This window comes from Macadamia integrifolia, chromosome 3 (assembly GCF_013358625.1).
Source record: "Macadamia integrifolia cultivar HAES 741 chromosome 3, SCU_Mint_v3, whole genome shotgun sequence".
NCBI lineage: Eukaryota > Viridiplantae > Streptophyta > Magnoliopsida > Proteales > Proteaceae > Macadamia > Macadamia integrifolia.
Window position 1 is genome coordinate 34,407,777 of NC_056559.1, and position 25,959 is coordinate 34,433,735.

Below are 25,959 nucleotides of genomic sequence, written 5' to 3' on the forward strand. Positions count from 1 at the left end.
GAAGTTCATGAACCAGGATAGTTCCTTTATTTAAATTGGGAGGCAAATATTTTTTTTTTTTTTTGAAGTGGAGATTTCATGTTCAAAGCTTCAAAGTTTAGTACGGCGGCCATTCATGAAGATTTCAATGGTCATATTTTTTTGGTAGAAATTTTAATTATCACATTAGGTGTCATTGAAAACTTGACATAATGTGTATCTTATTATTTTCTTTTATTTTTTTCATCCTTTAAAAGGGCCCATAGGCCACTAGGATGGCCTCCCTAGAGGAGGGCGATAATAGCAACTAACTCTGCAAAAGCTAGCTGGGACATTGTTTGAGGAATCAATTTGGATTGACTTGAATCGATCATATTGGATTAGTATAAGCCTTAACCAATCCCAATTCTTGATTGATACCATATTGATGGATCGGTATGAATAAAGGGGGGAAAAAAAAAAAGACAAAAACAAAAAGTGTTTTATTTTAACACAAAGCTATTTCTATCCGATCTGGATCAATATCAACCTTGTTCGTTCCCAACCCAAATTCCGTCTTTTCAAACCTTGACAGGGGTGGGGGTGGGACTCAAACTTGTGACCAAAACCTAGGCTTGCTACTACATGATATGCACTTAACTAACTGAACAACTTAATTGTCCATAATATAATATATACCCATTAGGTTATGTTTGGACGTCAAGAAAAAAATAAAAATTCAAAAAGTTATGAATATGACGAGAAAGACACTTTAAAAAAAATCATTAGTAATTATAATTTTTGTCCAATTATATATTTTATTCTATTTCTTTTTTCTGCTACCAAACATAGTCTTTAGGTTTCTTGTTTTGTTGCTCCTCTTTAGATAAGGTTTGTTCTTGTATGAACATGGTTCTTTTCCTTATAAATAACCTTTTTATTACCCATAAAGAAAATCCTAATATGACAACAAAGTACTCCACAAACCAGCATTAATCATAACTCCAATCAGCTATTTCCATAAAAGCTTAGAAATTATTAGATGCATCTAGCAAGACAAGATGCCCCATGACGCATTGGTATTGGAGAAAACAATTAAGAGTACTCTATCCATAAAGCTTAGGAGGAAGACGTGGGTTGAGAAGGACTTCAAGTGGTGTTGCCTTGATGTTGGTAAGCCCTGGGCTCTCTGTCATATCCACAGGTGAGTTGGAAGGGGTTGCAAACTCAAACTCATGGAGCAAACGAGCCAGACCCAGGTGCAGAACTTGAAGAGCAAAAGAAATCCCAGGACAAATTCGCCTACCAGAGCCAAAAGGGATTAATTCAAAGTGCTGACCTCGAAGATCAACATCCACATGGCTTGTGAGAAACCTCTCTGGCTTAAATTTAGATGGGTCCAACCATACACGTGGATCCCTATGAATCTTATAGAGATTTGGCAGTATACGAGTTCCTACTGGAACATGAAAACTAGCTATGGTACACTCTTCTATGGCCTCATGTGGGGCAGCTAGTGGAGCTACAGGGTAGAGACGCAATGTTTCCTTGACTATTGCTTGGAGATATTCCAACTTAATTATATCTGATTCGTCCACTTGTCTGTCCCTACCAACATGCATGTCCAACTCATCTTGAGCTCTTTGTAGTACTTGACGATTGTTGAGTAGTAATGAGAGGGCCCAAGTGAAAGTAACCACAGTGGTGTCATTGCCACCAAGAATCATATTCTGCAAAATAAACAGTTAATTACATAAAGATCATTAGAGATGGTGAAGTTGGAAAGGAGAAATAATTTATTCAAACTATTCAAAAAAAAAAAAAAAAATTTATAGATAATTTGTAAATATTAAGGAGAAAAAGATGTAAAAACACCCAGAAAGATAATCGCTCAAAAAAAGGAAGAGAGATCCCTAAATCAAACAAGACAAATTCTGCAGCAAAGGAAAAAGATGCTATGGAAGAGTTAAGTAGTCTAATCGTGAGAGCAAAGATAGTACAAAGCACTTTTCATGCGATGACTCTTCCGCAAAAAAACTTCTCATGATTAGATGGGTCTGATTCAACAATTTGGTTCTTCAAATGGATGATGTCAATAGAATGGCTTTAAAGATTAACAAAAAAAAAAAATCAAGTACTCACTAAGCAAGTAGCTTTGATGACCGTATTAGCATCATAATCTGGTGAGGAGAGGTTTGAATCCTCCATGATAGATATCATTACGTCCATGAAGTCTTGATCATCATGATCACCCTTGGCCTTACCATAATTAACATCAGATAATCGCTTCTTCTTATGCTCCTTCAACCATCCTTCAACTATAGAATCCAAGTTTTTCGCGCTCTTCTTCATAGCTTTCTCATATCCTTGCAAATCCAATCCCTCAAGAAAGGGAAATGCATCTGAAACCACAAATAGACCAGCATAATGAAAAAAATCTCTAACTCCTTCTTGGCATCGCCTCCTGTTAAGTCTGTCTCGAATTCTTGACCCTTTTTGAAGATTGACCCGATCCGACATATTTTGGTGGCGACCTGAATGGGAATTTTTCTGAGATCTGTGATGGAAGCAGAGGGGTTGGGCCCACGTTTTTGGAGTATATATAATGTACTGTTGCTTGTTGAGAAAGTCATTGTATTCTAGGGTTTTCACGAAGCTAGGGTTTCAGGGCGAGTTCTTCCTCGCCGCTATTAGGGTGTAATCTCTCTTCTGCATAGTGAATCATCTTCTTCTTCGCCCGAGGACGTAGCACACCACCCTAGTGTGTGAACCTCGTTAAATCTCTGTGTCGTACGGATCTATTGTCTCCCTTTATTCGTGTTTCCTGGTGTTTGATCTAACACCTCCCCTGCATCAGAGGCAGTATTTGCTATGCCAAAGTATCTCTTCCCAGCCACCATTCGAACAATAATGTCAAGTGTCAAATCTACAAACCATTTCTTCATATCAACCAAGACTTGTATATTTTGGCCACCTTTCTTCTCTACCCACATCTTGTATAGGTCTTTTGTGAAGGCTTCTATCTCTGAGGCTCTAACATGTTTGAGCATCTCAAGGCGGCGATTGGAGAGAAGCTTCAGCATCACTATCTTGCGTACCTCACGCCAATAAGTTCCATAAAAGGTTAAGCCAAGTATTGCATAGTTATAACCCATGAGCTTTGTAACTATTGCCTTGGATCTTGTGGCAAGAGCTCTATCGTTTGTACTAAAACATTCCTTTGCTACCTCCCAACTACTAACCACCAAAGCAGGTTGCATGCCAAGTCGAATGGTGAAAACTGGCCCATATTTATCAGCTAATGCTCCCAAAGTAATGTGAGGAATAGAATTACCTCCTAACAGATGGAGGTGACCAATTATTGGCCATGCTCCAATAGCTTCTGATGCAACCTTTTTATTGCTATTGCTGAGCTTTGTACTCCTTAACCTCCATGGAAGTAAATAGTAAAGAGATATCAGGATGAAGAAGAAGACTACTGTTGAGAATTCAAAAAGAGAATGCATAGCTGTTAGGTCTATGGATTCAACCCCCCTTATGAGAAATTTTGAGACTTGTCGCATATATAAGCAGTTTCATGGCCCAACTATTTTGTGGTCCTCATAGTATTTTGGTTTTGAGACTTGTCGCATATATAAGCAGTTTCATGGCCCAACTATTTTGTGGTCCTCATAGTATTTTGGGCCATGATTAGTGACTTACCATTACTGACAATTTTTGACTTCATCAGAAATGGGATGTTCATCTTTAATTAGGTGGATTGTTATTGTGTGCTAAATTTCCAAGGGTCAAGTCACAAATGTTGACTTCTACCTGCCATTCCCTACTCCCAATCACCTTGGGTGGATAGGACTAAGGACTTTGTACCGGGTCTAGCTTTCTTGGATTCCATTTTCATTTTAGTGATAGTTGTCCCTACTCCAAGATGGAACATTGTCATTTTTTTGAGACAGCTATGGCACTTTATATACACAAAATTTACTTCTAGTAGATTTGCGAATCCCTACTGTTTATGCTAAAACTTTTAAAGGCCATCTCATGGAATCCAAGTTAAGAAGAATAAATTGAACAAATATGGTGGTTTTGTGAGCAAACGACATAGGAGATCTCATCAATGAATCGTGATAAATGACATTGATTATAGGAAGGCAGAAAAATAATTTCATGTAAAGAGGAGAGAAAGAAAAAAAGTTACACTCATAAATTTGTATCATGATCCATCAAGTAGATTGCTAGAAATGCCTTTGCTATCACTATCCATTATATTTGGACCGAAAGGAACATAGAAGGTCATGAACCAGACTAATTCCTTTATTCAAATTTGGAGGCAATTATTTTTTGAAGTGGATCAGATATCATGTTCAAAGCTTCAAAGGTTAGTACGTACGGCTGCTATTCTTTAAGATTTCAATGGTCATATTTTTTGTTAGAAATTGGGTGTCATTGAAAACTTGACATAATGTGTATCTTATTATTATTATTATTTTCATTCTTAAAAGGGCCCATAGTCCACTAGGATGCTTGGCCTCCTATGGACGGCAATAGCAACTAACTCTACAAATGCCAGTCGGGACATTGTTTGAGGAATCAATTTGGATCAGCTTGAATCGATGAGATTGAATTGGTATAAGTATTAATTGACCCCAATTCTAGGCCGATATCATATTGATGTGAATAAAGGGCATATATATATATATATATATACTAGTAAGAAATAAACGTGCATTTGCACGTGTGGCAAAACATTTTTTTTACTGTGTTTGTGGGAAAAATAATTACACATTCATCGTATTTTCACTTATCTGCTTTTTGAAGGTTTCTTGATTGAAAGATTTATTGTTCTAATATGATGATATAATTTTTCACTTTTTTCTAGATATTTCAACAGTACACGATTTCACCAACATTTAAACCAAATAAGGTAAATAGTGCTTAACCCAATTAGGAACTGATCTCCTATACATCTAAATAAAATTTATGTGTGTATGAGAGAGAGAGAGAGAGAGAGAGAGAGAGAGAGAGAGAGAGAGAGAGAGAGAGAGAGAGAGAGAGAGAGAGAGAGAGAGAGAGAGAGAAAATCAAGCTCTAAGGATATAACACCGATTTAAATATTCAAATGTCAAATCATTTTCAATAATATAATCTACAAAATTAATAAAAGAGCTTATAGGAATAGCACAACCAGTATACAACAAAGGTATCATAAAGGAAATTATGCACTATGAATTATAAAATAATAAAGATGAACATATAATCAAAATTAAACAAGTTAGATAGGGTCCTATTCAATTTTGTAAGCTATTGGATTCTCTATATAATGAAATACCAATTCCCATGATCCAATCAGTAAGATTAAAATGTAAATTATAGAGAAGGAACTTGGTGGATTCGAACCACCATCCTCTTGAGGTGTGGAATAATTTCCCACACCCCAAGTATTCTGCCAATTGAGCAAAAGTCGCATATATATAAATTATAAAGTTATTATTAAAGAAAGATGAAGAAAACCAAAATGAAATATAATAATATTCATAGCTAACCCATGCTCTTTTGCCAGGAACTATGCTTCTATTAGAGAGAAAATGAAGGTATAATTTAGTAATGAATGTATTTCTTTAGCCTCATAAAAAAATACAATAAGCATCCATAATCACTATCGAAAAGGGATAATAATTGTTATTCTAAAAATTATACAATAATTGTAAGGCAAAAGTACCATTACAACTAGAAGATATTAAAAGTAAAACCGAAAACATAGAATTGCACCTACAATTAGAAGATGGAATACCAAAGTACCTAAAATATTTTTTATACATGACATTCCCACAACAATGAAACCTGAGAAGTAATAACACATGCACACACAACATCTTTAAAAAAAGTAAACCAATCAACTGATTTTCCTACACCTTGCTACTGCACAGCTTCAAATAAGATAATTCTGAACTAAGGGCTGCCGGATTGCTGACCTAAGGCTGTTTGTGACAATTTAAAACTCAAAAAATCAACCCACTCAATGGTAAACCAATCCAAGAGAATCAATGATTCAGCTAAATGATCTCCAAGTACAAGAGAAATTCTTGAAAAATACAAAAGGAATCCACCAAACTTGACTCTGATAGTTCTATACAAAAGGAATCCGGTAAGGCATTGTTGCATCTTCCTCTGAAAACATCCTTTCTTCTGCTTCGAATGGTGTTAAGGCATGACATGATAAAGTATTACTATTATTGTTAATAACTTTTCCATCTAAGCTACACCTGACAGTAGCAATTATGAGGCCATCAACTAAACTGTTTTTCTCCCCCTTGTCAACATTATCCGACCCTGTAAAGTAATTCAAAAGCCAAGTTCAGGGCCTTCCGATAGCTCTACACATACCACATTCAAAGCTCAAAACTCAAGAACTTCTAGCAAGGCATGGAAATCCTGACAAGAAAAAATGCCAATACTCAAAAACCAAAAAATAAGAACTTAAGGTCAAGATTACAAACAATTTTCTAAACAAAGAGATAGAAGGATTCAAATGATTACCAAAGGTCTATTCTAAAGATCAGGAAACAAAATTTGAAGAAGCAAGGCCTCTTGTGAAATGTACTATCCATGATAACAATTTCAGTTTCATATTTTCTCTTGCATAAATTAGCTTCAATTCGGTCAAATCATAGCATTGCGCACAAAATAGAAACAAAAATACATAGGAAAGAGATGCACTCACTACTCAAACCTCATAAAGAAAAGAAAAGGATTCAGGGATTCAAGTGCATTAGCAAGATAATAAAATAAAGTCTACATCAAGTACTATAGATCAAGGAAATCTCAATCCCAACGCAGCGAAAATGCCATAACCCATTGCCAAAGAAAAATAAATCTAAGAGACGAAAAGAAAACTTAAAATCCCAAAAGCCAAAAGACTTTGAGTGCAAGGGCCTTTAGATCATTGTGATCTCAGTCCTATTGTAATGAAAATGCCATAATCCATTGTTGAAGAAAAAAAGTCCGCTTGAGCAAAGAGAAAAACCCAAGAGCTCAAATGTCAGAAGCCCAAAAATTTCGATTGTGAGTGCTTCCCATTTCGTTCTATTTGGTCGTAGATGGTTTTTATGTGCCGGTATTATGAGATTCAGAAAATAGATGAGGAACATAATCAACAATTATTTTTTTTTTTTAAGGGAAAAAGGTTCTTTACTAATGGGGTAGGGTATGCTAGCATCATTGTGTCTAACTCTCTCCACTTCATATAAAATGACCTTATTGCCCTCCAATGTATAATACTATATATCAGTGTCTTATAAATGGACATTAAATTTGATTGAAGAATGAGAAGACCTACTCGTAGGTAAGTACACCTGCCTGTGGTTATAAAAAAAAAAAAGGGAAAATAAAATCATCTAAGGAGAAAAAGCTTTGAAGAAGAAAGAACCGGAAGCTAATTAATGGAAGTATAATACCCACTTGAATGACAAAGATCCCATTGTTGTTGAGCTTCGGCTTCACAACATAGAATGATTTAGTGTACACTTTCCGGAAATGGAGGTTGAGTGTTTCCTACCCAAGGAAGATGTGATTCTGCGGTATGTGCCCCAATAGAAATCAATTATATAATGGTTTTAGGAGGAATGGTCGGTGAGCTTGATGACAAAAACATCTTCACATGTGTTGTCCCAACTCCCAACACCCTAGCCCTAGAGATGGCTGTAGGGCATAAAAGGTTGGACTCAATTGGGTTGACAGGTTACAGCGCATATCCAAATTTCCAATAATGGAGCCAGGCCCAGCAATCAACTAGGAGTAGACAGCACAGTAAACAAGTCACATTTTGGAGGTTCACTAATAAAATCAGAAAATTATAAAATTGGGTGTGTGAACTCATTGGGTTAGTAGTTGGAACACAAATTGAGCCCAAACTTGAATGGAGCAAGCTTCAGTATCCTCTGGAAATCATATTTAACTTCTGGTGTCAATCTACATTCCTATTACTATTGACACAAGATTCACAGAAAAAAAAAACTTCCCAAATGAAAATTTTCATTTGGGGCTAAAAGTCGATGACTCTAGGCTAAGTTTACTCAAGGCCACATCCCCTTTGCTCAAGAAGTTGGCATAGCTTGAAGTCTGGGCAGCCACAACACACGTCCTGAGGATAAAACATAAATGCCTTTCAAATCAACACCCCCAGAGCTGTTTACAACATGTACTGTGCGATAAATCCAACAGATAGTGGTAAAAGTCTGCAACAAAATTGTTACAAATAAACTTGAAAATGTTTTGATTTAAAATGTAATCGCAAGCATACGGATTAGTGTAGCTACGGGTCGAACACAGGGAGAGCAGCTATTTTATTTTTTTATTTCTTTTAATAATGCAAAAGTGAACCGATTAATGGTTGTGATCTAATTCTAATTACCGTCCTAAACATATGTATCTAAAATAACGTCCTAACCATTCGTCATCTAAAAATTTAAAGACGCAAGCCATGCAATTAAAATTAAATAAATAAATAACTGAAAATAAACAACCCACGCAATTTAAAAAAAAAAACAATAAAAGAAAAAAAATACTGAAATAAAAATAAAGTAAAAGAAAGGGGAGAAAGCTAGAGAGAGACTCACAAGTAGGTTTCTCTACTTAGCCCGAGGGATGCATCATAATATGAGATTCCCTACTTGACCAGAGAGTCACTCTTACAAGGGTTACTCTACTTGGCTTTAGGGAAAGGGAGACAATTAAAATAAAAGCAATAAATTGATGGTTATATGGCTAGGAGGGGCAAAGCCAACACATACACTAGCCATGAAGGCATGAACCTTAGGGGAAAGGGATAGCAATAATGTAACAACTAAAATTAAAATCATAAATTAAGAAAGAAATGGCAGTCAGAAGAGGGAATGAGAGGGGGGAGAGAAGACTACTAAATGAGCCTACTTACTTGAATCAATGCTTGAACTTGAAAGCTTGGGTGATTTGAGATACTACCAGTACTAAAAACCAGATCTGGAATAAACCAAATCTAAAATTTCTAATACTAGAGAAAACAAATCTTAAAAAAAAATGAACTTGAAAAAAAAAAAGAGGCTCCACGGCTCGTGATCTTGTCACCTAGATCTAAGCCTAGAACTATAACTTTAAAAATTACAACTCAATTGCATAAATCATAAATATAAAAGGTTGAATAAGAATAAAAGAGTGCTTGCATTAATTGACATAAAAAACTATTACAAAAGTGATTAAAGCAAAAATAGAGAAGAACTGAAACTAAAGAGTGAGAGAGGGAGAGAGGGAAGAAAACTAAGTATAAACTAGAAAATAAACTAAGGGGAATAATAAAATAGGAGGGGGAGGAAGGGGCTTTTATAGGATTTTTTTCTAGCCTCCTTCCTTCTACAAGTCTTTTTTAAGAAAAGAAAGAAAATAAAACAAAATTAAATCTTGGAAAAAATCCTCATTCTCTGAGATATTGTGTGAGGAAAGAGAGAATTTGTTTCCAAAATTAACAAATTCTATTTCTTCCTTACAATATTCACCAATATCTTGCAATCTTAATTAAATCATAAAGGAATCTCTGCATAGCATCTTCAAGATCTTGTGAGGTGGCAAGGGGAGAAAATAATCTTCAGGATTTTGTAGGAGAGAGGATATGGTACCAATGAGTGGGTCCCACCTTTGGACTGGTTCTTGATTCACTTTAAGCATTTTCTCTTGTAGACTTGGAAACTAAAAAAAAAACAAGAAAAATAAAAGTAATACTATCCAAAGTGGAGCAAAATGTACACTTATATCCTTAAGATTTCACATATTATTGTGCTCATCAGGAAGCATAACCAAAGTATACAGGGCTTAAGAAATTGAATTATAAGAAGATGATGACTTGAGTAAAATAAACCTTTGGAATGCAAGAGCAAAATCATCAATTGATAACATGATTCTACCTAGAGTAGGAGCATATAAAATCTTTGGATACCTTGGCATAAGCAATTCAAACCCTATTTTGGTATCTCGAGTCTCAACATAAGATAAACAGAATATCGATAAAAGATCCATTACACCTGCAAATAAAATATGCATACAGAAAAAAGCAAATTCATATCCTTTGCACCCATTTTCTAATTAAATAAAAACTCATAAATTTCCATCTGGAGTTTCAAGTAATCAACAAATTCAATAATCATTATCAACAAAAACCCTAAGTGGGGGGAGAGAGAGAACTTAGAAGAAGTAGGAACAGAGGAGTACAGTGAATGTATTTCGCACTTGAGACCATCACAAAAACACCTCCAACAAGGAAGATAAGAAAAGAAATTTAGAAAGAAAAAAACAAATTTTGAACTTAAACTGCTTATGGAACATGATCAATAAGAGGAAGAAGGTATGATAATCACAGAAGCGCTTACGGTTTCAATAATAATATAGTAGGATTGTGTATCTTCTCCTACCCAAAAAAAAAAGAAAAAAGATATTGTATCTTCAACCAGATCGTAGAAGATAGCAATGAGATGGAGGAGGGAAAAAGAGAGAGACGCAATGGAGAGAGAATCTATTTAAAAGGAAGGTTTTCCATTGGAGAGATGGAAAGGGAGAGTAGATTTCCTATAATAGGAGGGAGAGACGTATGAGAGCCATTAGGTAACCTATTTAATTAGTTAAAGAGAGGGAATGGAGAGATAGGAAAGAATCTAAGAATGGAAGTTTTCTATTGGTAGGGGAGGAACACGAGGGATAGGTGAGTTAAAGAGATTTTGAAGAAAAAGAAAAGTGAGCCAAAAGAGAGTGGAAGTAATTTTTTTTGAGAATTTATTGAAATATTAAAAAATATAGGGTACAAATAATAATATAAAATTAAAAAGAAATGACTAGAATGATAGTAGGAGAGATATGATATTTATATAAGAAAAATAGGTAAAATAGTCCAAGAAAAGTTTAGCCACAAAACATGAGTACATGCACTTATATAATAGTATGATATATATATATATATATATATATTTTTTTTTTAATTGAACCCAACGGTATCTCTATCCGATTTGGATCAACATCAACCTTTATCGTTCCCAAGCCTAATTCTATCTTCTCAAACCTTGTCGAGGGTGGGGGCGGGGGCGGGGGCGGGGGTTGGGGTTGGGGGACTCAAACTTGAGACCAAATCCTAGGCTTGCTACTACAAGACATGTACTTAACCAACTGAACAACTCAATTGTCCATAATACATACCCATTAGGTTATGTTTGGACGATAAGGAAAAAATAAAAATCCAAAAAGTTATGAATACAAATAGGACACTTAAAAAAATCATTATGTAATTATAATTTTTGTCTTATTATATTTTTATACTAATTTTTTTTTCTTGACTACCAAACATAGTCTTTAGGTTTCTTATTTTGTTGCTCCTCTTTAGATAAGGTTTGTTCTTGTATGAACATGGTTCTTTTCCTTATAAATAACCTTTTTATTACCCATAAAGAAAATCCTAATATAACAACAAAGTACTCCACAAACCAGCATTAATCATAACTCCAATCAGCTATTTCCATAAAAGCTTAGAAATTATTAGATGCATCTAGCAAGACAAGATGCCCCATGACGCATTGGTATTGGAGAAAACAATTAAGAGTATTCTATCCATAAAGCTTAGGAGGAAGACGTGGGTTGAGAAGAACTTCAAGTGGTGTTGCCTTGATGTTGGTAAGCCCTGGGCTCTCTGTCATATCCACAGGTAAGTTGGAAGGGGTTGCAAACTCAAACTCATGAAGCAAACGAGCGAGACCCAAGTGCAGTACTTGAAGAGCAAAAGAAATCCCAGGACACATTCGCCTACCAGATCCAAAAGGGATTAATTCAAAGTGCTGACCTCGAAGATCAACATCCACATGGCTTGTGAGAAACCTCTCTGGCCTAAAATCAGATGGGTCTACCCATACTCTTGGATCTCTTTGAATCTTATAAAGATTTGAAACTATACGAGTACCTACTGGAACATGAAAACCAGCTATGGTACACTCTTCTATGGCCTCATGTGGAGCAGATAATGGAGCTGCAGGGTAGAGACGCAATGTTTCCTTTACTATTGCTTGGAGATATTCCAACTTAACTATATCTGATTCCTCCACTTGTCTGTCCCTACCAACATGCATGTCCAGCTCATCTTGAGCTCTTTGTAGTACTTGACGATTGTTGAGTAGTAATGAGAGGGCCCAAGTGAAAGTAACCACAGTGGCGTCATTGCCACCAAGAATCACATTCTGCAAAATAAACAGTTAATTACATAAAGATCATTAGAGATGATGAACTTGGAAAGGAGAAATAATTTATTCAAACTATTCAAAAAAAATAAAAATTTATAGATAATTTGTAAATATTAAGGAGAAAAAGACGCAAAAACACCCAGAAAGACAATCGCTCAAAAAAAGAAGGAGAGGTCCCTAAATCAAACAAGATAAATTCTGCAACACAATTCATGTAATATAGAAAGTAAAGCTTTTGCAATTGGGGAAAAAATGCTATGAAAGAGTTAAGTAGCCTAATCGTGAGAACATAAATAGTATAAAGCACTTTTCATGTGATGACTCTTCCACAAAAAACTTCTCATGATTGGATGGGTCTGATTCAACAATTTGGTTCTTCAGATGGATGATGTCAATAGAATGGCTTTAAAGATTAAAAAAAAAGAAAAAAAAATCATGTACTCACTAGGCAAGTAGCTTTGATGACCGTATCAGCATCATAATCTGGTGAGGAGAGGTTTGAATCCTCCATGATGGATATCATTACGTCCATGAAGTCTTGATCATCATGATCACCCTTGGCCTTACCATAATTAGCATCAGATAATCGCTTCTTCTTATGCTCCTTCAACCATCCTTCAACTATAGAATCCAAGTTTTTCGCGCTCTTCTTCATAGCTTTCTCATATCCTTGCAAATCCAATCCCTCAAGAAAGGGAAATGCATCTGAAACCACAAATAGACCAGTGTAATGAAAAAAATCTCTAACTCCTTCTTGGCACCGAAACGCCTCCTCTGCATCAGAGGCAGTATTTGCTATGCCAAAGTATCTCTTCCCAGCCACCATTCGAACAATAATGTTAAGTGTCAAATCTGCAAACCATTTCTTCATATCAACCAAGACTTGTATATTTTGGCCACCTTTCTTCTCTACCCACATCTTGTATAGGTCTTTTGTGAAGGCTTCTATCTCCGAGGCTCTAACATGTTTAAGCATCTCAAGGCGGCGATTGGAGAGAAGCTTGAGCATGACTATCTTGCGTACCTCACGCCAATAAGTTCCATAAAAAGTTGAGCCAACAAGAGCATAGTTATAACCCATGAGCTTTGTGGCTATTGCCTTGGATCTTGTGGCAAGAGCTCTATCGTTTGTACTAAAACATTCCTTTGCTACCTCCCAACTACTAACCACCAAAGCAGGATGCATGCCAAGTCGAATGGTGAAAGCTGGCCCATATTTGTCAGCTAATGCTCCTAAAGTAATGTGAGGAATGGAATTACCTCCTAACAGATGGAGGTGACCCATTATTGGCCATGCCCCGGCGGCTTCTGGTGGAGAAACCCTTTTTTTGCTACAGCTGAGCTTTGTATTCCTTGACCTCCATTGAAGCAAGAAGTAAAGAAATAACAGGAAGGAGAAGAACATAAATGTTGGGAATTGAAGAAGAGAATCCATAGTTAGTTAACTTTGTGGGTTCAGGCCCCCTTCTGAGTTTTAAAGGTGGAGAAGCTCTAGTTAAATGTGTCCATGCATGGTTCTAAAAAACGAAAAGGAATCGTTGGAATGGTATTGATGGATATACCTAATCCTTACCTTTCCAATCTCATTCCATGTGTATGGATAGATATGTTCGATATGGTCTGATCCAGATCATTCCAAAATGGTATTGGTTCCCATGATCGTTGCGAGTTTTAAGAACCTTGGATGCATGTGAAGGAACTTGAAATTTCTGACGTACATAAATTAATTTCATGGCCAAAAATTCTTCATTTCCTTATGGGGCGATAAGGACATAGAAGCAGCCAAACACGAAAAAAAAAAAAATATCTAAGGCGGCTGTAGAGTGGGATAGAAACGTTCATTATGACGATGATAAGTAATTACAATTATTGGCAGCCCAATTGTTTTCGCCACACAACAGAAATGGGATGTTCAACGTTACAAATGGTGACTTTTACCTGCCATTCCTTAATCCCCAAGCACATTGGGGAGAAAACAACAAGGATTTATATATATATATATATATATAGCACCTAGGAATTAGGAATGCTGAAGGATATTAGTTGTAGGATTTGATCAACTTGAATTAAACCGTTGGATGAAAAGAAGATATACAAATTTTCAATCCACTATTGTTATACATTTCCTCTTCCTCTTTCTCTCTCTTCTCTCTCTCTCTCAGTCGAAAAGTCATTCCTTTTACCAGATCTAGTTGGAGAAAGCGAACTCCGGTGGGATCTCCAAACAAAGAGAACAAGCGAACTCCAGAGAAGGCGAACGCTGGTTCGACCTTACACAGTTTTTCTCTCCGCATTTCGATCTTTTAAACCCCAATTATTCGTTGTCTTCTTGAGATATCATCAATTTTTGGTTTAGATGTTCTTGCTTCGTCTGATCAAAGCCGACAGAGGACCGAATTTTTTTTCCTTCTTATTCAATAGAAGCATTGTTAACCCTAGAAATCAAGTGGGACTTGGGGAGTCGGGGGTTCTTCCCCACTGTAGAGGAAGTTCTTGTCGGAAAAAAAGTCAATTTGATCGGAAAAAATTTTCTATACATATACGCATCTTTCTTCATTATATATTGTTGATCAAGTTTCGTTTTGGATTCATTGAAGTAACCTCGCCGCACGTCTCGTAAAATCGATTTAAGGAATTCTAGGATTTCAAGGTTTATGGTCTTTGGAGCTTAGTTGTCTGAGAATCACCATAGAAGAGACGAAGTAGAGTATATTTTTAACTCAGCCTAGAGCTTTGATATATTCCCTTACTTTTTATAGCAAAAATTAGGATATGGAAGGTCCCAATCTAGTCGACGATCGGACATTTAGGGTTAATTTCAGTGGCGAGGGAGCAGTGATGTTGCGTGAGAGAGTGAAGGATAAGTTGAAGGAGTATCAGACATTTAGGGTCAATTTTAGCGGCACAATCTAGTCGACGATCGGATATTTAGGCTTAATTTTAGCAGCGAGGGAGTGGCGATGTTGTGTGAGAGAGTGAAGGATAAGTTGAAGGAGTTCATAGGAGATTACACCGATGAGCGTCGGGGTTGGATAGATTACGTAAGACAATTAGTACCCAACGGTGTAGATTTGGCCCTTTTAATCCAACGGTCAAGGCTTGCTAGCATACCTGATACCTGGGTATCCTGCTAGCATGCCTGTCCTTTTCCCTATATATATATATACAAAGTTTTCTGTCCGAGGCATGCACCACACCTGTTTTGGGGTGTATTCCCTTATGTGTGAACATAAAACCTTAGTCATATATATTTATGGGGAGAAAGAATCTTGTCAGTCTAGTGTAAGCAATACCAATACGAGGAGTTAGTGAGAGGACGCATGGGAACATCTTCATTGCATGAGGCGGAGGGGCAACATGGTCTTCTTGTGCCTGCCTGTGTCTGGGCGTAGGCAACACCAAACTAGTAGGGCTCTTTCTCCTCACATATTTAGGCGGAGAGAAAGCTACCTGATCGTGCACATACACACTAGCACTCGCAAACAATGGGAGCAAGTGCATATATATATATAGAAGAAAGAACGCTACCCGATAGCGTGTGTCTACACCTAGACATAGCTGGTGAGAAAATGCCGCGATGAAGATGCTCGCACGCATCGTCCCATTGGCCATGTCTACCAGTGTGTACCTTCACCTATAAATAACATTCTTATGCCATATATACCCACCTCATTTGTCGACTCTATCCGATCTGATGTTTCTATCAAGCATAGGTTCTATAACAAGGTATCAAACCTATGGATCTATTCCCTCTTTTTTTATTTGTAATTAATTGGCTAGTTCTTGGATCTAGAAATAATATAGAAATAGAATAAAGATCTCTTTCTCAAATGAAGAAATAATAAAATATTGTTTTCGGATATCTCAATTGGTCAAATTCCAAGCAATTGTACCCTTTGAAGAAATGCCCGAAAGAGTATATATATATATATATATATATGGGTAAAGGTTCTCTGACCCTACTAGGGCCTAGGCTATGTCCATACAGATTTAGATTTTTATTTATATTGTTTTGAAAAAAGAATAAATAAATAAAATATTCATAGATGTCTGGATCATGTTCCCATTAAAAATGGTATGAGAATAATTCTCGTACACGAACCTAATCTAATTTCAGGAAAGGTAATTTATGTGGAAGAGAGTGACTCTTGCATGCAAACACATGGAAGGGGTAAAATGACCAACCCATCCTCATGAAATGAAAAATAATACTTCCATAGAAGCTTCCTAGTGCACTCTAAGATAACTCTTGTTTTTGTATGAACATGGCTCTATTCTTTTTAGATAGCCTTTTTATTACCCATAGAAAAATCCTAACATGACAACAAACTTCACAGAGGATCATTATAACTCCCATCAGCTATTTCCATAAAGCTTAGGAGTTATTGGATGCATCTAGCAAGATAAGATGCCTCATGACGCATTGGTATTGGATAAAACTAGTAAGAGTACTCTATCCATAAAGCTTAGGAGGAAGACGTGGGCTGAGGAGGACTTCAAGTGGTGTTGCCTTGATATTGGTAAGCCCTGGGCTCTCTGTCATATCCACAGGTGAGTTGGAAGGATTTGCAAACTCAAACTCATGAAGCAAACGAGCCAGACCCAAGTGTAGGACTTGAAGAGCAAATGAAAGCCCTGGACACATTCGCCTACCAGAGCCAAAAGGGATTAATTCAAAGTGCTGACCTCGAAGATCAACATCCACATGGCTTGTGAGAAACCTCTCTGGCTTAAATTTAGATGGGTCCAACCATACACGTGGATCCCTATGAATCTTATAGAGATTTGGCAGTATACGAGTTCCTACTGGAACATGAAAACCAGCTATGGTACACTCTTCTATGGCCTCATGTGGGGCAGCTAGTGGAGCTGCAGGGTAGAGACGCAATGTTTCCTTGACTATTGCTTGGAGATATTCCAACTTAATTATATCTGATTCGTCCACTTGTCGGTCGCTGCCAACGTGCATGTCCAACTCATCTTGGGCTCTTTTCAAAACGTGAGGATTGTTGAGTAGTAATGAGAGGGCCCATGTGAAAGTAACCACAGTAGTGTCATTGCCACCTAGAATCATAGTCTGCATGCAAAAACCCAGCTAATTATATAATGAAAGCAGATCATGGGATTTTGAGATGTTTCATGCTCCTTCCATGAGTGATAGCACATTAAATATGAATAAAGTTTTCCTCATTCCCCTTCTTGAGGGAGGGTTGGGGCTCTGGAAACCAAAAAACAAAGAGAGAGAGAGAGAGAGAGAGAGATCAAACTGCAACTGCATAGAATGAATGAAGTTGGTAAGGGAATTCCACCTCAGAAAATTTATGATTTTGAGTTTGACTTCTCTTACCTCTATGGGGCCACTCACATGGGGTGTTTAGTGCCCTTCAATATTATGCTTGTAAATCTATATTTTCAAACCTCTTTCGGTTACATGATTGATGCCATGCAAGTGAGCCCCAAAAAAATAGAATAACAAATTCTTTACTTTAAGGAAACGTTGGTTGCCTCAAAAGTTTGCAGATGAATAGAAATGGAACTAAATGAGAATATGAATCAGAACAGCTGCATAAATAGTCAATTTATTTCACCTAGTTGCTCTCAGGGTGCTTGTTTTTTCTTTTTGGGGGAGGGGGGGTGGGGGGGCACCCTCTGAATCCCCGTAGTTACACTTCCTGCTCCCAATCCTTAAAACACTGTCAATTATATTACCTTCAAGTGAAGAGGACTCCAAAAGTATAGAATTGTAATGTATTTGGTAATGCCTTCGTGGGGGTACCTATTATTTGTTGGCGGTCCAGCTCATGCAGGCCCTTGGTTTACTGCATGTACTTCCTATACATTTCCTACAGAGTGGAACCCAGCTCAGCTCAGCTCAGCTCCACCAAGCCAAAAGGGAAAAACTGCCACTCCTATCTCTAAAGGGTTGTCTATTTTCTTCAAGATTTTTGCTGAAATGCAAAAAATGAACCAAGCCTGTTACCCCAATGTTGAATGACTTTGTCCATGACATCATCAGTATGATTTTGCTTCATTTCTTTTATATTGTAGCTTATGAGAACAAAATTTTTATTAGGTGCATAATGAAAATTTGTATCTCATGTCTTTTGGTGCTCTTTGGAAATCGTGAGGTGAAGTGGTGACTAATTGCCTCTGGTATTCATGCTTGAAAGACTAGAATTTGATTTATGCTACTCCAATAAGTTTCATCCCAACTACTTGGGCCCATCTAATTGAATCATGTACTACCCATCCATTCTATCTAAAGCCACATCTTGTGTTAATTCACAGCCATTTCAACACTATTTCACCTTGAGTCATTTCTTGCTTTCATTTTGTTCTTTCAATACCTCCAACTTTCATATTATCATACTTCGAGTAAAAGTAGTCTATCTTTCAAAGAGTTAATGGGGTAACTTAAGATAATGTCACCACAGCTGTGTAATTCACCAACTTCAAAAGGTTAAAGTCGCGTTAATCCAAAAATAATGATCCTCCTCTAATGGCCTCCAACTCATGAACTGCAACCCCCTGATAGCAAAGAGATTGTCCACACGATGTTCTCTAAGGATGCTCCTGTGGCCACCAATACTCTCTTTCTGCACCACTAATGTTTGGATAAAGAACAACTAGATCCAGGATCTGTTTTCTTGATAATACAGATATAGTAATAGAAAATGCTTCGACTTGGAGAAGAAAGAAAAATCCAATTTCCAGTTTTCTTCATTTTTTTTTTAAATTATTATTTTTCTCTTTGTTGGAATTTTTTTTGACTTGATCTGCATTTTGGACGAAATGTCTGGTGCTCTATGTTGAATGGTTGCTGTGCAGATGGGCCATGTTTGGTTTTGCTGTTGGGCTGCTAACAGAGTACGCAACAGGTTCAGATTTTGTTGATCAAGTGAAGATCCTTTTCTCCAATTTTGGGATATTAGATCTGGATTGATTCTTCTGATTGATCATCATCACTGTCATTCCCTTCTCATTGTCGTAATTGTTGTAATCATATTCAATCTATTTTCTGTAATCTTCTAGTGATTCACTGTAACTTCACTGGATTTGATGAATATCTTAAAATGTATCTTCACTATTCATTTGTCCTTGTACTATCTGGGCATGGAACCTTCATTACAACAAACTACACCATCGAAGGTAGAATGATTTGTTCAAGTGGGTTTTGATGGATTAGTTCTCATTAATCTATTCGTGTATCAAAGTTGGCTACCAATGATTCAGATTCTAAGGATGTAAATGTGGAAAAGATGAAAACCAATGCTGTGTTTGTTATGCATTCTCGGAATAGATTCTGGTCTAGAATGCATTTTGAAAACTTGATTCTTCTATATTTTCTCGCTTCAAAATGCTTTAATTGTAGACTCAGAATCAGTTCCGAGAATGTAAACCGAACACAACCCAAACATTAAGCTGTTCGTGAGGTCTGCGAGCATAGCATTCTCCATGGTTCTCTCCAACCTCGAAATCAACTTTTGAGGAGCCAGTTTCAATGATACAACTATAGATAAAAACAGCCAAAAGATTTTGGTTCTTCAACACTCCATAAGGAATACAAACTGAAGCAACAACATTCCCAAGAGATCAAAAAAGGGTCCTGACTCCAAGCTGAGAAGGATTTGGTTCATACAATAGCATTTGTAGTGCCTAAAAAACCAGGGCAACATGTTGCTTTTCCTTGGGTTTTGGCATATACAGTCTTTCAGGCGGGATCCATTTATTCGCAGTATATTTGTTCATTACTCTTTCACTTAAAACCTCAAACTATTAGGGAAAGGCAACATCAATGTATATATCAAAATCCTCCCACACATGAATATCAATAGGTTCTGGTTCTTAGGGGTCATGACCAAAACGTCCCAATTTGTCAATCAATTCTAAATCTAAGAATCAACGCAAATTATTAATGGGTTGGACAGTTTTAGATTCCAAATTGGTTCTAAGCATTTGTTTTTCTTTTATTTTTTTTAAGTAAAAAATAGATTTACTGAAATTGATAAGCATGTGTACAATTATTAGCTTCAGTTACACAAAGCCTATAAAACCAAGAAACGGAATATGACCAACCATTCAAACTCATGATAGACAAGGCCTTTCTGATTTGAAAACCAAATCGAAATTATTTACGGAAATTTGAATCGAATCGTTTACATCGAAATCGTCAAACCTTTCAATAAATGATTTGATTTTAGTTTCAAAATTGAGACCTATTAGTTAAATGATTGTGTTTTGGTTTTACCTAAAAATTCTTACATCGAATTGAACCAATCAACACATTTATGTCAAATCGTACAAAATTTACAAATAAAAAAGAGAAAGTAGGGTAAATAACGGAGATCGGTGATCACAATTTCGATCTGAATTGAGCAATTCGATCCGATTCGCCCATTCTTGAAACCCTGGTTATGGTTTGGTTCCTGATTATGATCACAAATTTAAACCCTTGGGCCGTTATGCACATGGTGAATCCCACGACCTCCTGGGACTCCTGCACTCTATTGCTAGGGGTCCTCATCCCTTGTTCCCACGTCCCTCGGACTTGTCGGACTCTGCAACTGAGAGCAGCGCAGCGCAGCGCTGTGCGACGGTCGGAGTTATCGGTCTCTGCAGCTGACGTAAGAATCTCTCTCTCTCTCTCTCTCTCTCTAGACCGTATCCCATGTATGACAGTATACTTTCTCCACACCAGATTTCTTGTATTTATTATCCAAAAAATCCTTGAGCTTGCTCGAGATCGAAATTCTTAGTGGGTAGGGGAATTGGTTGCATAGGTACACTACGTCCGGGTCTCCCAAACTAATCGAGATGATGATACCTGTATTTGGAGTACCCTACATCCATCCATTTCCAAAACAACTCTGAATAAAATTCAGAGCTACACAGTTGTCTTACTTGTTATATCCACCCTCATATAGTTTCATTCCTTTTACTGTTAACAGTAGCCCTGCTCCAGCTGCATTCACATTTGAATAGATGTAGCTAACTCTATCCCTGAAGATGTCATGAACAAGAATGCTGATTGCTGCATGCCCAAATCCTGCCAATTTGATTGAGAAGACCATGTCATAGTACCTATCCTGTTGTAAGTGCAAGCCCACCTGCATGAAGAATGTCTCAAAGGGAGAGTGAGGTCCTAGATTTACTTGATAGATAAAAATGTCCACCACATGCTTGTTCCCAGTCCAAGACAGCCTTGCCCAGTCTAGATCACCTCAGACCACAAAAAGATCCTTAAAAATGTCCAAAACATGCTTGTTCCCAGTCCAAGAGGGCCTATGCCCCGTGCATTTGCATCACCTCAGGCCCCAAATAGATGGTTAAATGAGATTCCCAAAAAACTGTGAGAGGATCTTTCAATGAAAAGAAAGTGTGAAGTAAGAACGGGAGATGCGTCTTGTGAGTTGGCCCAAACCTTCTACCTCACCATCGACCATATATGCTTGGAAAAATCTCAATTTTACTGTCTCCATATCAAAATGACTGCTATTTGAGCTTTTGATTGCCTCTGTAGACGGTTAGTCCTCTACGTTCTCTTGGCCTTCTTCGTTGTTACTTGATAAGTGTTCAAAATATTTGATTGTTCAAAGCAAATGATTGTTGGTTGAAATGGTTGTGTATATTATATGCATTTTTGCATTCATTTAGGAAATCATTCCTCAATTTATCTGTCTATAATTATATTGTTGAAAGTACGAAATTTCCATTCTTGAAAATTTTCACTGGATTTTTGGCTGCCCCATTTAAATTTTGAACCATTTTAAACATGCCATGCGGAACAAAGTTTTTTTTTTTTCACTAACTATGCTTCAAATATTCATGGATTCTAGGAATGCGTGTTCCAATGTATCCAAGCTCGAGGGAAAGCACCCTTGTTGAACCATAAGCTTTCCCCCCACCTTATTTAATGCCCCAAATTTGGTCAAGATTATACAGGAACCACTTAACAATCTTGAATGGGTGTCAGTAACCTATTGTTGTACCAATCGGATGGCTAGTTTCTGGATCAGATAAGATCGAGGCTTTTGGAAGTGATATTACTCCAAAACTGATGAGAAAAAAGTCTGTCCTTGCCTGACTATGATTCGCGCTCTTTGTACACCCATTCAGAGATTTAATTCCTGCAATTCGAATTTTGGCATCTCGACTTCATCCTTTACAGCAAAAGCTGATCTTCTATTTGAACGTAATAACCTTATTCAGCGTTCACAAACCTTACCTTCTTCGTTGACGATCCCATTGTATAAGCTTGTAGACCGGTATAAAAGATCTCAGTCTCAGCCCAAAACTCCCATACCTGCCTCTGTTCGACCCGAAGAATCGGTTAGTAACCCATTTCCTAGTTCTGAAACTCATTATGAGGATCTTGCTCGTCAATATGCGGGTTCTTCTGACCCCAAAGATGCGAAGAGTCTTCATTTACAGATTATCAAGGGTGGGCTTGTTGGCTACTTATTCTTGCCGAACACACTCATCACATTGTATGCTAGAATGGGTAATTTTGTGGCTGCCCATGACCTGTTTGATGAACTGCCTGAAAGAAACGTTGTAACGTGGAATTGCTTGATTTCGGGCTATGTGCAGCAAGGCTTGGCAGATGAGGCTTGTCGTCTGTTCCGGTCGATGTTATATGCAGGCTTTGTGCCCACACACTATGTACTTGGTAATGCACTCCGGGCATGCCAGGATTCTGGCCCTTGTGGTCTTCAGTTTGGGATGCAAATACATGCTCTGGTTTTGAAATCACAGTATGCGTCGGACGTTGTAGTGTGTAACGGACTGATATCAATGTATGGGAGTTGTTGCTTAGATCTTGCGGTATATGCCCACCGTGTTTTTGATGGAATACAGTTGAAAAACTCAATATCTTGGAATTCTATCATTTCTGTATATTCTCATAGAGGAGATGCATTTTCTGCATTTGGGCTTTTCTCGGCAATGCAACGGGAGGGTTTGGGTGTCAGTTTCAAGCCTAGTGAGTATACTTTTGGCAGCCTGATAACCGCTGCTTATTCTACTCCAAGTGATGCTGGTTTTTTCCTCCTTGAACAAATCGTCAATCGAGTTACAAAATCTGGTTTTTTGAGTGATTTGTATGTGGGTAGTGCTTTGGTTAGTGGATTTGCAAGGTTTGGATTACTTGATAATGCTAAGAAGATTTTCAAACAGATGAGTGAAAGAAATGCAGTTTCCATGAATGGCCTGATGGTTGGTTTGGTGAGGCAGAGAGAGGAGAAGAAGCAGCTCAAGTTTTCTGTGAGACAAGTGATTTGGTAGGGATAAACTGCGATTCTTATGTGATTCTTCTCAGTGCTTGTGCTGAGTTCTTGGTGCCGATAGAGGGGAGGAGAAAGGGCAGAGAAGTGCATGCATATGTACTCAGAACTGGGATGAATGAAATCAAGGTTGCAATTGCAAATGGTCTGGTTAACATGTATGCCAAGTGTGGTGCCATTGCAAATGCCAGTAGAGTTTTTAAGCTCATGGGTGTTAAAGACTTGGTTTCTTGGAATTCCATGATCTCTGGTCTCGACCAGAATGGATGCTTCAGAGAGGCAGTGAGGAGCTTCTGTGAAATGAGGAGAAGTGGATTGATTCCATCAAATTTTACATTAATAAGCACTTTGAGTTCATGTGCTAGCTTGGGGTGCATCCAATTGGGGGCACAAATACATAGTGAAGGGATCAAATTGGGTCTTGATTTGGATGTTTCAGTTTCTAATTCTCTTCTTGGTTTGTATGCAGAAACTGGATCCATCATTGATTGCCAGAAAGTCTTTTCTTTGATGCCAGGTTACGATCAAGTTTCATGGAATTCTATGATTGGAGCATTTGCTGATTCAGATGCATCTATCTCTGGAGCTATAGAGTATTTCTTAAATATGATGCGATCTGGCTGGAGTCCAAATAGAGTGACCTTCATAAATGTTCTTGCAGCAGTGTCAGCACTTTCCATCCGTGAGTTGGGCCAGCAGGTTCATGCCCTAGCACTAAAATATTGTGTTGCTGATGATATTGCTATCGAAAATGCATTTCTCTCTTGCTATGGGAAGTGCGGGGAGATGGATGACTGTGAGAAGATATTTTCCAGTATGTTTGCGAGGAGGGATGAAGTATCTTGGAACTCCATGATTGCTGGATATATCCATAATGGGCGTTTGCCAAAGGCCATGGATCTGGTCTGGTTTATGATGCAAAGGGGACAGCGACTAGATTGTTTCACTTTTGCCACAGTTCTCAGTGCATGTGCTTCTGTTGCAGCATTAGAGCGTGGTAAGGAGATTCATGCCTGTGGGATAAGAGCTTGTTTGGAAACTGATGTTGTAGTTGGGAGTGCACTTGTTGATATGTACGCGAAATGTGGAAGGATAGACTATGCTTCAAGGGCCTTTCGGTTAATGCCAATGAAAAATGAGTTTTCTTGGAATTCGATGATATCAGGCTATGCACGGCATGGTATTGGTGTAAAGGCGTTACAGTTGTTCTCTGAAATGCTGCAAGAAGGTCAACCCCCAGACCATGTCACATTTGTTGGTGTCTTATCTGCATGTAGCCATGTCGGATTGGTTGATGAAGGTCTTGAGCATTTTGAGTCCATGAGCAATAAGTATGGCTTGGTTCCTCGGATGGAGCATTATTCATGCATGGTGGATCTCCTTGGTCGGGCGGGTCAGCTCACTATGGTAGAGGAATTTGTTAAAAGGATGCCTATGAAGCCTAATATTCTTATGTGGAGGACGATATTGGGGGCTTGCTGTAGAGTAAATGGTGCTAACACAGAATTGGGAAGGCATGCTGCAGAGATGCTTTTGGCTTTGGAACCTCAAAATGCTGTGAATTATGTTCTTGTTTCGAATATGAATGCCTTTGGAGGGAGATGGGATGATGTGGCAAAGGCTCGGGCTGCAATGAGAGAGGCTGCAGTGAAGAAGGAAGCTGGGTGTAGTTGGGTAACTATGAAAGATGGGGTTCATGTGTTCGTAGCAGGTGATAAATCGCACCCAGACACAGAAAAAATCTATGAAAAACTATTGGACATGAATAGGAAAATGAGAGATTTGGGTTATGTGCCTCAGACGAAGTTTGCATTGTATGATCTTGAAGTGGAGAGCAAGGAAGAGCTACTGAGCTGTCATAGTGAGAAGCTTGCAGTTGCTTTTGTTCTCATTCGCACATCAGCATTGCCTATCAGGATTATGAAAAACCTTCGAGTCTGTGGTGATTGTCACTCTGCCTTTGGATATATATCTAAGATTGTTGGGCGGCAAATAGTTTTGCGGGACTCAAACAGGTTTCATCATTTTAATGATGGGAAGTGTTCGTGCGGGGATTACTGGTAACTGGCTTCATTGACTGACAAGTACCTTGTTTTGGAGAGGTCCTGCTTATTGGATTCTACTAATGTTAATGATAAAGAGGCTAACTGTTTTGTTGAACGTGAGTTTGCAATTTCTGTTTATGTTATTGACAATTTTAATTCTACTGTTCAACACTCTCCAGTTTCTGGAATATTCTCATAGTTTTCTTGCCTTTTTTTTTTTGTTGAATAGGAGCAAGCCAAAACTTTTTGGTCCCAGTGGCAATGCGGCATTGGTCAACGCAATGGGCCACCAATACAGAAGAGCAAGCAATGGGATGTAGATTCGTTACTGATAGACCTCTGCTTCTCTCCACATCCCAACCTCGTTTTCCATCCTGCAAATGCGACTTGTCTACATTGGTTTTGTCATCATTTGCAGGCAAGACCCAAGCTACT

General features: G+C 37.8%; 4 protein-coding genes and 1 long non-coding RNA gene across 5 annotated transcripts; 1 reads left to right on the forward strand and 4 right to left on the reverse strand.

The window, feature by feature from the left end:
• Positions 1-954: 954 nt before the first annotated feature.
• LOC122074394 (cytochrome P450 CYP82D47-like) lies at positions 955-3,464 on the reverse strand. The gene is made up of 3 exons (XM_042639217.1): positions 2,800-3,464; positions 2,101-2,422; positions 955-1,688 (listed from the first exon to the last, which is right to left on the reverse strand). Exons 1-3 carry the CDS (start codon positions 3,462-3,464, stop codon positions 1,065-1,067), a joined length of 1,611 nt encoding a protein of 536 aa, XP_042495151.1. The 3' UTR covers positions 955-1,064.
• A 2,511-nt stretch (positions 3,465-5,975) lies between these two features.
• LOC122073576 lies at positions 5,976-7,527 on the reverse strand. The gene is made up of 2 exons (XR_006138830.1): positions 7,414-7,527; positions 5,976-6,387 (listed from the first exon to the last, which is right to left on the reverse strand). It is a non-coding gene; the product is annotated as an uncharacterized LOC122073576 (long non-coding RNA).
• A 3,912-nt stretch (positions 7,528-11,439) lies between these two features.
• LOC122074750 (cytochrome P450 CYP82D47-like) lies at positions 11,440-13,725 on the reverse strand. The gene is made up of 2 exons (XM_042639706.1): positions 12,643-13,725; positions 11,440-12,194 (listed from the first exon to the last, which is right to left on the reverse strand). Exons 1-2 carry the CDS (start codon positions 13,630-13,632, stop codon positions 11,571-11,573), a joined length of 1,614 nt encoding a protein of 537 aa, XP_042495640.1. The 5' UTR covers positions 13,633-13,725; the 3' UTR covers positions 11,440-11,570.
• A 2,925-nt stretch (positions 13,726-16,650) lies between these two features.
• Positions 16,651-21,268, reverse strand: LOC122074395 (xanthotoxin 5-hydroxylase CYP82C4-like). The gene is made up of 3 exons (XM_042639218.1): positions 21,099-21,268; positions 19,614-19,707; positions 16,651-17,274 (listed from the first exon to the last, which is right to left on the reverse strand). The coding sequence occupies exons 1-3, from the start codon at positions 21,266-21,268 to the stop codon at positions 16,651-16,653; spliced, it is 888 nt and encodes a 295-aa protein (XP_042495152.1).
• On the forward strand, positions 20,533-25,941 carry LOC122073601 (putative pentatricopeptide repeat-containing protein At5g09950). The gene is given in 4 exon segments (XM_042638197.1): positions 20,533-20,821; positions 22,034-23,430; positions 23,433-25,640; positions 25,754-25,941. Coding segments are annotated over 2 exon segments (3,258 nt in total). The 5' UTR covers positions 20,533-20,821; positions 22,034-22,283; the 3' UTR covers positions 25,544-25,640; positions 25,754-25,941.
• Positions 25,942-25,959: the final 18 nt, after the last annotated feature.

What these genes read in the sequence shown, in the direction of transcription:
- LOC122074395 (XM_042639218.1), bottom strand. Translation starts at nt 21,268, where the DNA reads ATGGTCTTCTCAATCAAATTGGCAGGATTTGGGCATGCAGCAATCAGC. An exon ending in TATGAGGGTGGATATAACAA is followed by an intron (nt 19,708 to 21,098) that starts GTAAGACAACTG and finishes TTTTATCTATAG; the next exon opens with TTGTATCATTGAAACTGGCT. An exon ending in GACCTCACGAACAGCTTAAT is followed by an intron (nt 17,275 to 19,613) that starts GTTTGGGTTGTG and finishes TTTTGCATGCAG; the next exon opens with ACTATGATTCTAGGTGGCAA.
- LOC122074394 (XM_042639217.1), bottom strand. Translation starts at nt 3,464, where the DNA reads ATGCATTCTCTTTTTGAATTCTCAACAGTAGTCTTCTTCTTCATCCTG. An exon ending in GCCTCTGATGCAGGGGAGGT is followed by an intron (nt 2,423 to 2,799) that starts GTTAGATCAAAC and finishes CAGACTTAACAG; the next exon opens with GAGGCGATGCCAAGAAGGAG. An exon ending in TCATCAAAGCTACTTGCTTA is followed by an intron (nt 1,689 to 2,100) that starts GTGAGTACTTGA and finishes TTTATTTTGCAG; the next exon opens with AATATGATTCTTGGTGGCAA.
- LOC122074750 (XM_042639706.1), bottom strand. Translation starts at nt 13,632, where the DNA reads ATGGATTCTCTTCTTCAATTCCCAACATTTATGTTCTTCTCCTTCCTG. An exon ending in TCATCAAAGCTACTTGCCTA is followed by an intron (nt 12,195 to 12,642) that starts GTGAGTACATGA and finishes TTTATTTTGCAG; the next exon opens with AATGTGATTCTTGGTGGCAA.